Source organism: Fusarium fujikuroi, chromosome FFUJ_chr09 (assembly GCF_900079805.1).
Source record: "Fusarium fujikuroi IMI 58289 draft genome, chromosome FFUJ_chr09".
Taxonomy (NCBI): Eukaryota; Fungi; Ascomycota; class Sordariomycetes; order Hypocreales; family Nectriaceae; genus Fusarium; species Fusarium fujikuroi.
In genome coordinates, this window is record NC_036630.1 from 1,432,639 (window position 1) to 1,444,175 (window position 11,537).

Genomic DNA, 11,537 nt, shown 5'->3' on the forward strand with positions numbered 1-11,537 from the left:
CAGTAGATTCCATCCAAATGCCGATGCGCAGATATTTTGGTCACATGACCTTGATGGCTCTGACTTTTCCCAGTCTTTTCCGAGCGAAGCAAGATTTATGCTTGAGCAACCTTTTCTGTCGTGACAGGGTTGCCAGCGATCTGGTCCTCTTTAGTCTCAGGCTTCTTCTCGATCTCCCTTTCCTTCTCCGAAAGTTGTGCCGACACTTCAGTGGTCTGATTGTCTGCCTTGTTCGCGTTCGGGGGCTCATCAAGAGCGAGTTCGCCGCGGAGTTCAGGTAGGAATCGATCTATGCGCTTCCAGGTCTCTGACCAAAGTTCCTCCTTCGACGAATCTATGTGGGGTGACACAAGATACTTACTACTGGCCATAAATAGCAGCACGTTCTTGAGGTTCTCACGAACAGCCTCCTCCTCCTATCTGTCAGTGCTTGTATCTTTGCACAGCTGGATATGTTAACTCACAAGACTGTCACCCTGGCCACTGTTCATAAGACGATCCATAATCTCAATGATCTTGATCCAGAGATCCAGCATTCCGTCCCATTCTGAGAGGAGCACCATATATTGAAGGAAGACTTTGCAAAGAAGAGAGGCAGACTGGACTCTCATCTCGCTCATTCCATCTCGATCGGACAGAAAGACCTCAGGCTTGAGCAGCTGGATGATTAATGGAAACAGAACCTTGCCAAAAATAGCAGTCCACTCTTTAGGGTCACTGCAGGTCAACTCTGGGGACAGAAGAGATCGTTGAAGGGCGGAGAACGCAAGTTGTCGGACATCTCTGCATGGGTTTGCACACTGAGTGGTTAAGGCCTGAAAAATTGGCAGCCAATATGCAGACCAGGCTGTGGATTTGTTAACATGGCAATTGGGATAATAGTGTTTGGAGGATGACACACCTTCACTGCTCTCAAGCTGGGACTGTTGCATGAGATGTGGGATTCGATCCGTCATATTATAAAGCATGTTGACAGCCTTGGAGCCTCGACTAACTGCTTCCGCATTCCTGGGATCATATCAGTGTTTTATTCAAAGCTTGGGGTCTGTCAAGTTTCACCGTTTCTTGTCTTGCTTGGAGACAACTGGCCTTTGGGGTCTAGGGCTTCGGGTCTGCATGTTAGGTCGCCGGGGGGTGGCAGCGGAGGCAAAGTCGTTCAGAAGGGATATTGCTGCCTCGTAGTTATCTGCCATAATAGCTGGAGGGGTTCCAGCAGTTCCCTTCTCCAAAATTTCGAAAACAAGTGCCGCTGATTCCGGACGTTGAGCCAAGGCTCGCAGTATTGCCCAAAAATCAGGGGACGTCATCATTTCTCGTTTCAACGGGCCAGACTCCTCGATGCAAAGCGAAAGACCTTGCAACACAAGATCCGAGTTCTTCCCCAAAGCCTCTTGTGGCAAAGTCGAGATCGTGTGAAGCAGAAATGGAACATTGACGAAGTCATGATCCTTGAATGATTAGCTTCAAGTTTAAAAGCGTTTGCTACAAAACTTACATAGCTGATATTGAGTAGCTTGAGAGCATAGAAGGACGCCCGGGAAACTGTAATGGCATGGTATCGGGCTGGATCGCGAAGAACACTTTGTAGTGTGTCGAAGACAACTTTACCCATGCTCTCGATGGATTCTGCATTCCGTGACGCCAAAAGTGTACAGAACTCTAGGATATATGCAACACTTGGATCATACTCCAGATGCCCTGGCGATCGAACGTGACCATTCGTGGGAGACGTGGGCAAACTCTCATGCTTGACACTAATTACGGTCGTGCTAGAATCCTCGGGGAGTTGCTCAACAAGTGTTTCGACGATGACTTTAGCAACGGATGGACTCAGATTACTTTCACATAGTTAGCTTGATCCTGACTATACAAACATACAACTTACGCAATATTTTCAAACACCGCAGTCATATTGCATGACTTGATACAATCGATAGTACAAAGTGTGCTTTCTAGCTCTTCATCGGATGGTTCAGGGGGGTCGTCGGCAGCATAACTAGAAATGTATGACGTGAAGGCCGAAAAGAAACCAGTGTCCGCATTCCTCGCTACTCGGTCGATGACTTGTGATGGCGTTTGCAGTGGAATGGGGGGCAACGGTAAGCCTGGCAAGTTGCTTGGAGAGAACGGCGAAATGAGCGAGTTGGTGAATAGATTGAGCCATATGCGAATCATCTGTCAATGTGAGCATCCATTCAACTGACAAGGCTCGATTACTAACATATTTCCAACTTCTGTGTATCAGATTTTCACTTCCAGTAACGACACGGAACAACACAAGAGTCGCAAGTTGGGCCCTGAAATCCCTACCGAGCTTAACAGCGAGTTCGCTTACCATGACGCTACCAGTCCCTGCCTGAACTTCAGTGTTCAGGGAAGTGTTGAACTGTGTGTCGGTTGCCAACGTCGACATGTGGCTTAGACAATAAACAATCTGATCAAGAGCTTCCGAGTTCTGGTATTTCGTGGCAATGCGAGCGCATTCATCGAAGCCAGTGACGATTCGAGCGAACACGGCATCATCTGTGGCGGACATGAATACATAGGACAGCGTAGAAACAATAGGTTTCCAGGTCGTTGCAAACATATCAGCATCATAAATGTTTGTGTCGCATATTACAAGGTTACCAGTTGACTCTGTCTTGAGAAGCAGTTCTCTCCATGCATAGTCAAAGGCATGCTTGTTATCATGTTCATCAGGCAGGATGATTTCGTTGGACTTGATGGACTGGTAGATAGTCTGCAGATACTCGGGAGCAAAGTTTTGGCCGTTATTAGTTCCCCTGAGGTTTCTTGCGAAATCCTCCAACGTCATGCGCTTCTTGGCGTCCAGGTTGGGGTTATGTTGATCAGTATTCAACAGGATGATAGCATACGTCAAGATGTAGACTGCATCTTTGTCTGCGACTTCGCCAGTAGTGTCGTGGGAGCAAAATTTCTCGGAGAAAGCCTCCACAATCGTAGCAATCAAGGGCGCCTCTCCGGGGAGTCGGAATGACTCCAAGAATTGTCTAAGTGCCTCGTCAACTCGCTTACCAGAAAAGTCAAAAAGGTCCAAGAAAGCTCCGAGAATTTCTTCATTGCCTCTCTTAGATATGAAGTCGCCAAGGACCTTCTTATTGACCCGTGAAGTGCCTTTGAGAAACTTGGCAACAGCAACAGGATCTGTGGCGTCTTTAATGATGCCCTGTGCTTCCAGATAGCCCAGACCTGCCTTAGGCTTCTCGTTGAACTTGCTTGCTCCCTTGATAATAATTTTCTTCTTTCGCCGTTGCTCCCTTAATGTCGCCGGGTCAGGAAAGTCTCCATAGATAGGATCTTGGTCAAGTCTTTCGGCAATAAACTGGATATATCGGAGCAGAGCATCGAGACAGAGCGGAGGGACACTTGTGGTACTCCAGGTTGCAGAATCAGGGAGAGCATTTCTGGAAAGAAGCCCAATCATGTCTTCACAGAGATCCGCCCGATCAACATCGCAATCGTAATTAATGAAGAGCTCCGCCATGAATGTCGGCATACGCGACAGGACCCCAACACTTTCTACCATAGCCTGGCGCGCATCTGGCTTCCGGGATCCACCCTCCAGGCCAAGTTTTTGACGGTCCTTGACAGGGACTGGAGTCGATCGGCCACTGCTGGGCTGTGACGACTGTGAAGGTTTGACCAGTTTGGGCGTCTGTGGGATGCCAGCATAGAGAGAGGGGTCGATACCGGGCTCCCGGGGTATCTCAACCTTTGGGTGTAAACAAGCTACCAGGTAAGATAGGAACAGCTCCTGTTGCAGCTTAAGTACTCCACGACAAGTGGCCAACAGCGTACCGGCAACAACTAGCGACTCCTCGAGAATTGCCATGTTGTCAGACCTTACTAGCTGAAACAGATAACAGCATAATCGGTCCTCAGCGATACCTGCTAGGGCAGGGTGTCGAGAAATAAAGGGCCCAGCAACCTCAAGGGCGACGTGAATAATTCGTAATGCCATAACCCGCATTGTGTCTGTGTGCTGTCGATCTTGAGGGTCCAGGAAGTTTACCAATACCCGGAATAGCTCACGAACAGAAGGGAGGGAGTAAGGCCTGAGATCTACAGACTCCGTCTCCTCTGTCGCGTCGCTTGTAGTTGCCAGCGCCGTTTCAGAAGTGGCCGTGGTGTCCCGACTGCTTCGTTCGGGGTCTGGGGTAGACATTCCAGGTACCTCCAGGCTCTCAGGTTCGGCAGACAGTCCTCCTGCTTCGGGAGCGGGGTTTTCCATTCTGACGCTATCGCGGTCTTCATCAACTTGCTGATCCAAGGCGTTTGCGACATCGCCAGCTTCAACCTCGAGGTGTTTCACGTCTTCGAATATGATTTGGCACATCCTCACCATAGAGGTTTCAGCAGTGCGGCGCAAAACGGGGGAGAAACGAGGCTGTGAGCATATGGCGAGGCCACGACCCATCATGTCGCAAACGCTCTCGTCGCTCAGAATATCTCCACCCGGACCGGACATCATATCCTCCATCAGATTCAGAATCATGAGAAGAACAACCTCGACTTGACCTGAATCACTGATATCGAATTGACAATGTGTAACGGCACTCGACAGAGATTGCATGGCCAAGGCAAACCGTGGTGACTCGGGGCAGATGAAACCATAGGCCAGAAACTTCCTTAAAGCACCTAGGGCCAAGATTGTGATCGGGGCGGCGGTACCCTTAGTTTGGATAACGTGGAGGAACGGAGCGAGGATCGCAGGGGCGTCGAATGATCGGATATCTAGAAGGGAAATGTCAGCCATCATGGGTGAAGAAAGGAGTGATGGCGACTAGTTGGCCAACCATACCTTTAACACCAGCAAGCTCATGCCTTAGTTTGCCAAAGCCAGCAATCATGGGGTTATCTTGCATGCTCTTTCCCCTCTGCCCACGAAGACCCCAGCGATTGGTAAGGCCATCATGGGAAGCATCACCGCTGATACTCGCCGCGGGACTCTTACTTCGTCCGCGTGGTGAAGGACTGGGAGGCCCAAGCTGTACGGGATTCGGGCTCCCGCCAAGAATAGCGGAAACGGATGAGTGTGGAGAGCGAGCATGCTTCTGGATAGCGGAAGTTATGGAGATGCACTCCGAAATGACCAGCGACACGGGGTCAACTGCGACGGACACAGGCCGGCTTCGATACTGCATCCGTACAGGTAGTGCGCGGTCCTCGAAACTCGAAACTCCCGACGGCCTAGGACTCTCCATAGTCAGAGAAGGTTGTTCATCGCGACTCATGATATTGCAGCCTCGTAATCGTGTGTGATGGTTTGCGACTTGATGATTGACCCAAATTCGGGGGTGGCTGAAGGAGGTCCGAAATATCGTAGAAACCGAACACAAAGCTTCTTGGGAGGAAGCACCACGTCTCCAGCGAAACTAAAAGGGGAATCGTTTGTGGTCGAGTTTGCTCGAAAGAGTTGAGAGGTTGGATGATAAAGACAGAGTCGCAACGTAGCGTCCCTACGGCTTAGATACCTTACTAAGGTAAGGTAAGTACTGTAGGTAAGGTAGGTACTAGGTAGCTAAAGCAAGGTACCACTTAACTTTATGCCAGGATCTTTAGAAGCTGCGCGCTGTCCTTCTCCAGGTGTCGCCCCATGCCCACGCTGATTGGTCAGGTGCCACCGTCTGTCCTAGCCCCTTGAAAGACATGCACAGCTGGGGGCTGGATAAGATTTTTTTTTTTTTTTTGGAATTAACATTGAAAATAATAAAATACTCAGCCGGATTTCGTTCCTAACATTATCAATTTTGATTCGCAACAGAGAATGCCAGGACGGCCGGTCTTACCTTTCAGCCTCGGTACGCTTGAACCCAAACTCCCATTGACTTCCTAGGAGGTACTACCCTCCTTAAGGTACCTTAGGTTAGTGCCTTACCTAGGAACCGTATAGGTAGGTACCTACAGTTCCACCTCAGGCAGAGGTATGAGAAAAGGGGTTCATTTGCAAGCTTCCATAACTACTAATAAAGATATCACAATTCAGGGATTGCATGAATGCATCAAAAGTTTATGAGTATACTAACACATTTCTTTAAAGCAAACCTTTCGGGAAGCTCTATTGATATGAGGCCATATCCTGTAAAAATTAGTTGAATAAAAACTACCTACCTAATAAACCTGCTTTGTTTATTTTTCTTCATATTTGTCCACAACAGTATAGTAATCATTAAAGCGTGTGGATTTTTATCTTCTTTGATGTCGATAATAACTAGCCCTTCCCAACCAAACGCCAATGCCAACCAATTGTCACACCTTTTACCTGTCTGCCGTTCTCCGCCTAAGTGTACAAATTCACAACCAAGGACTCCGATGACATCCATTCTATTATACAGCAAGTAGATACTGTACGCGATTAAGGAAACAAGACAAGAGAAGATATCAACGGAAAATTCTTCAAGCAGCCGCATTACCGACTTGCTGAGCGGCCCCTGGGTTGGCTTGGGGCACATCTTGTGCAGCAACAGCAGCTCGTTTGTCTCCCTCTTGAACCGCTTTGGCTTCTTGTCTTGCTGCGTTACCCTCCTGCTTGACCACTTGCGCTTTGATGTCGCCTTGAGCGGCATTAACTGAGCCCACCTTGGCTTGGTTGCCAGAACCAGGTTGTTGATTATGGGGCTGGGCCAACCCATCTCGGCTGGGAGCTTTCTGTGTGTCTTTCACGGGCTTTGGCTGAGCTGCCAGATTCTGCATCTCTTGCTTATCCTTCTCCCACTCGTTGCGGGTGTCACTATACTCTTCTTTGATCTTTTGTTGGTTCTTTTTCTTCTCTTCCTCTTGCTTTTCCCGGGCAAGTCGTTCCCGCTCCATCTCCTACACTCGGCGTCAGTATACACGAATATCTATTTAATATAGTAGAGGGATACTCACCTCCATATGGCGGATATCATCCACACTAGGCTCATACAAATGCCAGATGGTATAATGAGGTAGACCAATGACTGAGTACCCCATTCTCTTGGACATCTGTTTTATACATGTTAATGATGACCGTTTTGGTAAGTGTCTAATTTCTTACCTTGCCAAAACCTTCTGTCTCTGCGTGCTTCTCGAAACTGAAGGCTGGAAAGTGAACACCGGATCGGAAGACTTTGGCTTTTGCCAGAATACTGACACCCCCAACACCATCAATTTCCATTTCCATGTCGGGATCACCAAAGGGGTCACGGAGGTACGCTAAATGAGGACGCCATGTGGCATATTCGGCATAACCTTCAACAATGACAGCATCTTCATCAAGTGTGTCGGCGAGGGCCAAAGCTGTCTCAGACTCCTGCCATGAGTTCAAATCGTAGGGCTGTTCACCACCGAGCCAGTCAGGCAATGGTCGCCAAACATCTGGACAGAAGTTAGAAATTGGGGTTCATCTTCAGACATTTTTACTTCACGTAAACATACTGGGAACGATGACGTCCTTGTTATGGCGCATGAGATCCTCCAAAATGGTGAAAGGTGCTGTTTCAACGTCTACGTCGCGCCAATAAACCCAAGAGTGGTACGGCCGCAGAGCTGCGCTCAGAAGCCAATTTCGGGCTTGCGCCATCAGCTTTCGTCGGCTGGCCTGAGCAGCGAAACCGTGGCGACTTTCGACATCCTGGTTGACCTTCTGCCCGAAGTCTTTCTCGATGATTGAGATCTCCCCGTATGGTTGCTTAGGATCCTGGTCGGCTTGGATGGCCTCCAAACTATCAGAAAGAACCTTTAGAGTATTGTCTTTGGAATCGGACACGAGAAAGGCAAGGTCGATCAAGTGGTGCGGATATGTGAGATTGCGCATATGCGAAAAGAACATTCCCAAGTGCGCCTCGGCATCACGTAATGGTACACATAACAGAATGCGCTCTTCGCGTTCCCAGCCACGAGCAGTGCCCTGGACGGTGGTCAAGTCGTAGTATCGAACTGTCTCAAGTTCTGGTGCACCACCAGCAGAAAGGAGTCCGAAAGATACCAGCGAAGCCACGGGGCTGGAAGGCCAAAGCCAGAGACTAAAAGCGAACAGTATCGCCGCTAAAATGCATAGGCGGACGAGAAGTTTATTGCGACGCCGTTGGGCAGGCGTCAAAGTGCGCGGCTGGAACCTAGTTGAGACGCCTTGTCAGCTAATTGACATGAACATTTGTGCCAGTAGTATACGGGTCATGAATCGAGAATTTCAGGAGATGAAATCTTACTTGTGAGGGGAGATGTCAAAGGTATTCCCACGAGGATAGCCATTCGAAAAGGCGGCGGCATGATGCCGGGGCATCATCTTCGAATTGGAGCCTGGCAAGTCATAGGATGGCATTGACAGCTTTTGCGCAGAGAAGCTCTGCGGCGCGTGGATCGAGAGTGTTGGATAGCAGAAACTGGTGGGCCAAGGGACCGGATGGTCTCGAGAGCGATCGAATAGGTTGCGCTTTGAAGGTTGATAGATATGAGGCTAAGTTCAGGGGTCCAAATAGTGATGCTGGCTTTAAAGTCTGCATCAAGCACCCAATCCCTGTCGTTCCCAGTATGGTTTGTTGACGGCTTTAGTCGCTTTCAACTGTATCGTATCGTTTCTCGTAGGCGTCGTCGCAATAAATGATATGTGCTGTGATGTGTGGTGCAAGGGCAAGGTGGCTCCAATGCCGACCTAGATACTTTAGCAACGTACAGATAGTTAGTAGTAGCTTGGGGAATGGGATACGAGGTCTTGCGTGCCAGGGCGAAACGAGTGCTGTGAAATGCATGTGTTCAGTTACTCTTAGTCAAGGGAAAGGGTCGAGGGGCTGTTTTGATTGGGCCACTTGACATTAACTCGTTTGAGACAGTGGAGGGTGAGGTGGATCGAGTAGGCCATCCTGAACGCCGATACGATCCACACAGCTTGTCTCTAAAAATGGGATCCTGTCAGATTACGATATGAACCTTCATAGCTACTTTGCAGTAGTAGGTACAGATCCAACTACAAGTTTATCGGACCCTACAGTCGGTTGAGGATGGCTCTCCATGAACATATCCGTTACCAACGAGCTCAAGTTCCATTGAAAAAGCACCCACACCTAGGCAAGAAACACTTACGTCAAGCAGTCAATGAGTACGCAACCAGTCAAGCATGACTACCAGTTTCTTGTTTCTCGTCCATTCCCATTCGTTCAGCATTTTCCAGGCGCTGCTGATGTCACAACTGACAAGCCAACTCGGAATTCGAAGAGCATCGAAAATTGGGGACAGGCACGACAAATTAGGTCAGATTGAAAAAGCAAGGTATATTTATCATCACTATGAAAGGCAACTATCACACTCAGATACCAACAACTTACCGCACTTTCGATTTAGCAAAAACCTGTACAAAATGCTGATAGCACTGATCACTATGAGGAATCTGCACCCGTTAGCCATTGTTCAAAGCCAACGCTAGAATCGGACCAAGGGTGTAAAAGGAGCGTGTGATAGGTCAGACAAGCCGATTTACTCAGTCATCTCGACCGGCCTAGGATACTGGATAACCCAAAACGAGCTACCAGAAGCCCAAACACTGGAGTCTTCATGACACTCGAGAGAGCAACTCCACAACCAGTCATCGGCTCTCATAGAAAGCCTACGGTGCGGGAGGGTGACTTGGTCAAGAAGAAGTCGTTGAATGGATAGAACTTGTGTCATCATGTAACATAGCTCCTTTGTTTGTCCTTGCGTCTTCGCAGTGAACTTACCAATGTTGCATCGAGCACCGAGGTCGAGCCAGACAATTCTGGGACGTGACTCGCAGGGAAAGAAAATAATCAGCTTGGGACTTATTTGATAGTTAGCTTGTGATCGAAACAAACGGCGGCAACATTGAAAGAGGAGGCAAGATGTGTATCAGAGATCTTGGTATGGTAATTGGGAGTCATCACAATGGTTCAGTAGCAGAACTGAATGAAAGATTTTCTCATCATCGACATGGGAAGCAGCTTGTGTGTAGAGTGAAAGGGGAAAATCTGACTGACCTTGTATCGTTATTCACAGCTAGCAATTGAAGGTGGTAGCAAATGGTCTGAAGTCTTTTGTGATGTTAGCATTACCCCCATCACCGATATCGTGTGGAAGAAGAAGAATCGTAAGGTGCTCAGATGGTAGTGCATGTTGTTCAAACGCTCAGGTTTCGCGGGAACAGTGGTGTGAAGGATCATCGTTGCGCGTGTGTGAAAACGCAGCGGCGCGTCACGTACCTCAGTAACTCATCACCATCGAGAGGCCCTGCTGCTCATGCAAGTTATCCCACGACATATTTGAACAAGACAATCAAATCCTGATTCGTTTTGCCTGTCGAAGGCATTCGTTGACAAAAAGCAGGCTCTCGATGTATGGAGGAGAGAAAGTTCAGATCTCTTGAAGCAGACCAGCGAGAAAATTTGAAGGAAAGTGTATGGGGCCGTTGATGACTAAGCGTCGTAGCGCCCCGTTTGATGCATCGATGAATTTCAATCCACTCCAGGTAAAATCCATGCCCTGAGATTGAGAGATCTTGAAGACGAGGAATAATTATCGAAATGGCAGACCGACGACGCATTAATGGCCCTGGAGGTATCACAGTGGCACCTGTTTACGAAGCAGATGAGTTTGCTGCTTCCACTCGGACTCGTGCTCCAAATGGTATCAGGTCGCAATGTGAGTTCCCAATACGCTTCTCTCAGCAACTTGTAGTCGCCTATTGTGAATAGTTGACTGATATCATTTCGTTAGATTTGCAGACTGGGGTGACCCCATCCGCCTCTGGATCGGCGTACCTAGAAATTGAATCACGGCAAGATTCTAGCAGTAAGGGCATGAAACTTTCATGCACTGTTCATGGGCCTAGGTCTCTACCTCGATCAGCGCCCTTCTCCCCTCACATGGTCCTCTCTACACATGTCAAATACGCACCTTTTGCAACACGTCAAAGAAGGGGTTATTTACGCGATTCTGCCGAGCGTGACTTAAGCACCCATCTTGAAGCAGCTCTCAGGGGCGCACTCGTTGCAGACCGTTGGCCCAAGAGTGGAGTGGATGTGGTTGTTACCATTATTGAAGGAGACCAAGCCCGCCAGGTAGCTGTGGAACATGGAAGCGAGGAATGGGATATGATGAACGTGCTTAGTGGCTGCATCACTGTTGCCGCCGCCGCTCTCGCGGATGCTGGTATTGACTGTGTCGATACTGTCTCTGGAGGTGTTGCGGCTTTGGTGCCTGGGGCGGACAATGATGAACCCATCATGGTGCTCGATCCAGTTCCTTCGGAACACTCGCAAATACTCGCAGCTTGCTGTGTGGCCTATCTTCCCTCCCGGGACGAAATCACAAATCTCTGGCTGAAGGGAAGCTTGCCTTCATCAGATGCCAGTCTGCATCGCGACCTTGTCGCCCGTGCCGTACATGCAAGCAAAGGAGCCAACCTTGCAGTAGCTGCATCACTCAAAGAATCAGTCATCGCGGGTTGATTGGATAGTAGGTCAGCATATTCCACAACTTCATGGGCGTTTTTAAGCAGTCAATCAATCACATCACCAAAGGCTCTGTCGACTGCAAAAGCCAGC

The 11,537-nt window shown here is 48.8% G+C and overlaps 3 protein-coding genes; 1 reads left to right on the forward strand and 2 right to left on the reverse strand.

The window, feature by feature from the left end:
• Positions 1–95: 95 nt before the first annotated feature.
• On the reverse strand, positions 96–5,255 carry FFUJ_09738 (related to GEA2-GDP/GTP exchange factor for ARF; the record flags this gene model as incomplete). XM_023568327.1 has 8 exons in its annotated part: positions 96–416; positions 465–847; positions 902–1,008; positions 1,060–1,448; positions 1,496–1,838; positions 1,886–2,175; positions 2,222–4,755; positions 4,823–5,255. 8 exons carry the CDS (start codon positions 5,253–5,255, stop codon positions 96–98), a joined length of 4,800 nt encoding a protein of 1,599 aa, XP_023435542.1.
• A 1,162-nt stretch (positions 5,256–6,417) lies between these two features.
• On the reverse strand, positions 6,418–8,269 carry FFUJ_09737 (probable ANP1 protein; the record flags this gene model as incomplete). XM_023568328.1 has 5 exons in its annotated part: positions 6,418–6,834; positions 6,892–6,987; positions 7,040–7,359; positions 7,420–8,099; positions 8,193–8,269. The coding sequence occupies 5 exons, from the start codon at positions 8,267–8,269 to the stop codon at positions 6,418–6,420; spliced, it is 1,590 nt and encodes a 529-aa protein (XP_023435543.1).
• Positions 8,270–10,514: 2,245 nt separating this feature from the next.
• Positions 10,515–11,441, forward strand: FFUJ_09735 (related to 3' exoribonuclease family protein; the record flags this gene model as incomplete). XM_023568329.1 has 2 exons in its annotated part: positions 10,515–10,632; positions 10,708–11,441. 2 exons carry the CDS (start codon positions 10,515–10,517, stop codon positions 11,439–11,441), a joined length of 852 nt encoding a protein of 283 aa, XP_023435544.1.
• Positions 11,442–11,537: the final 96 nt, after the last annotated feature.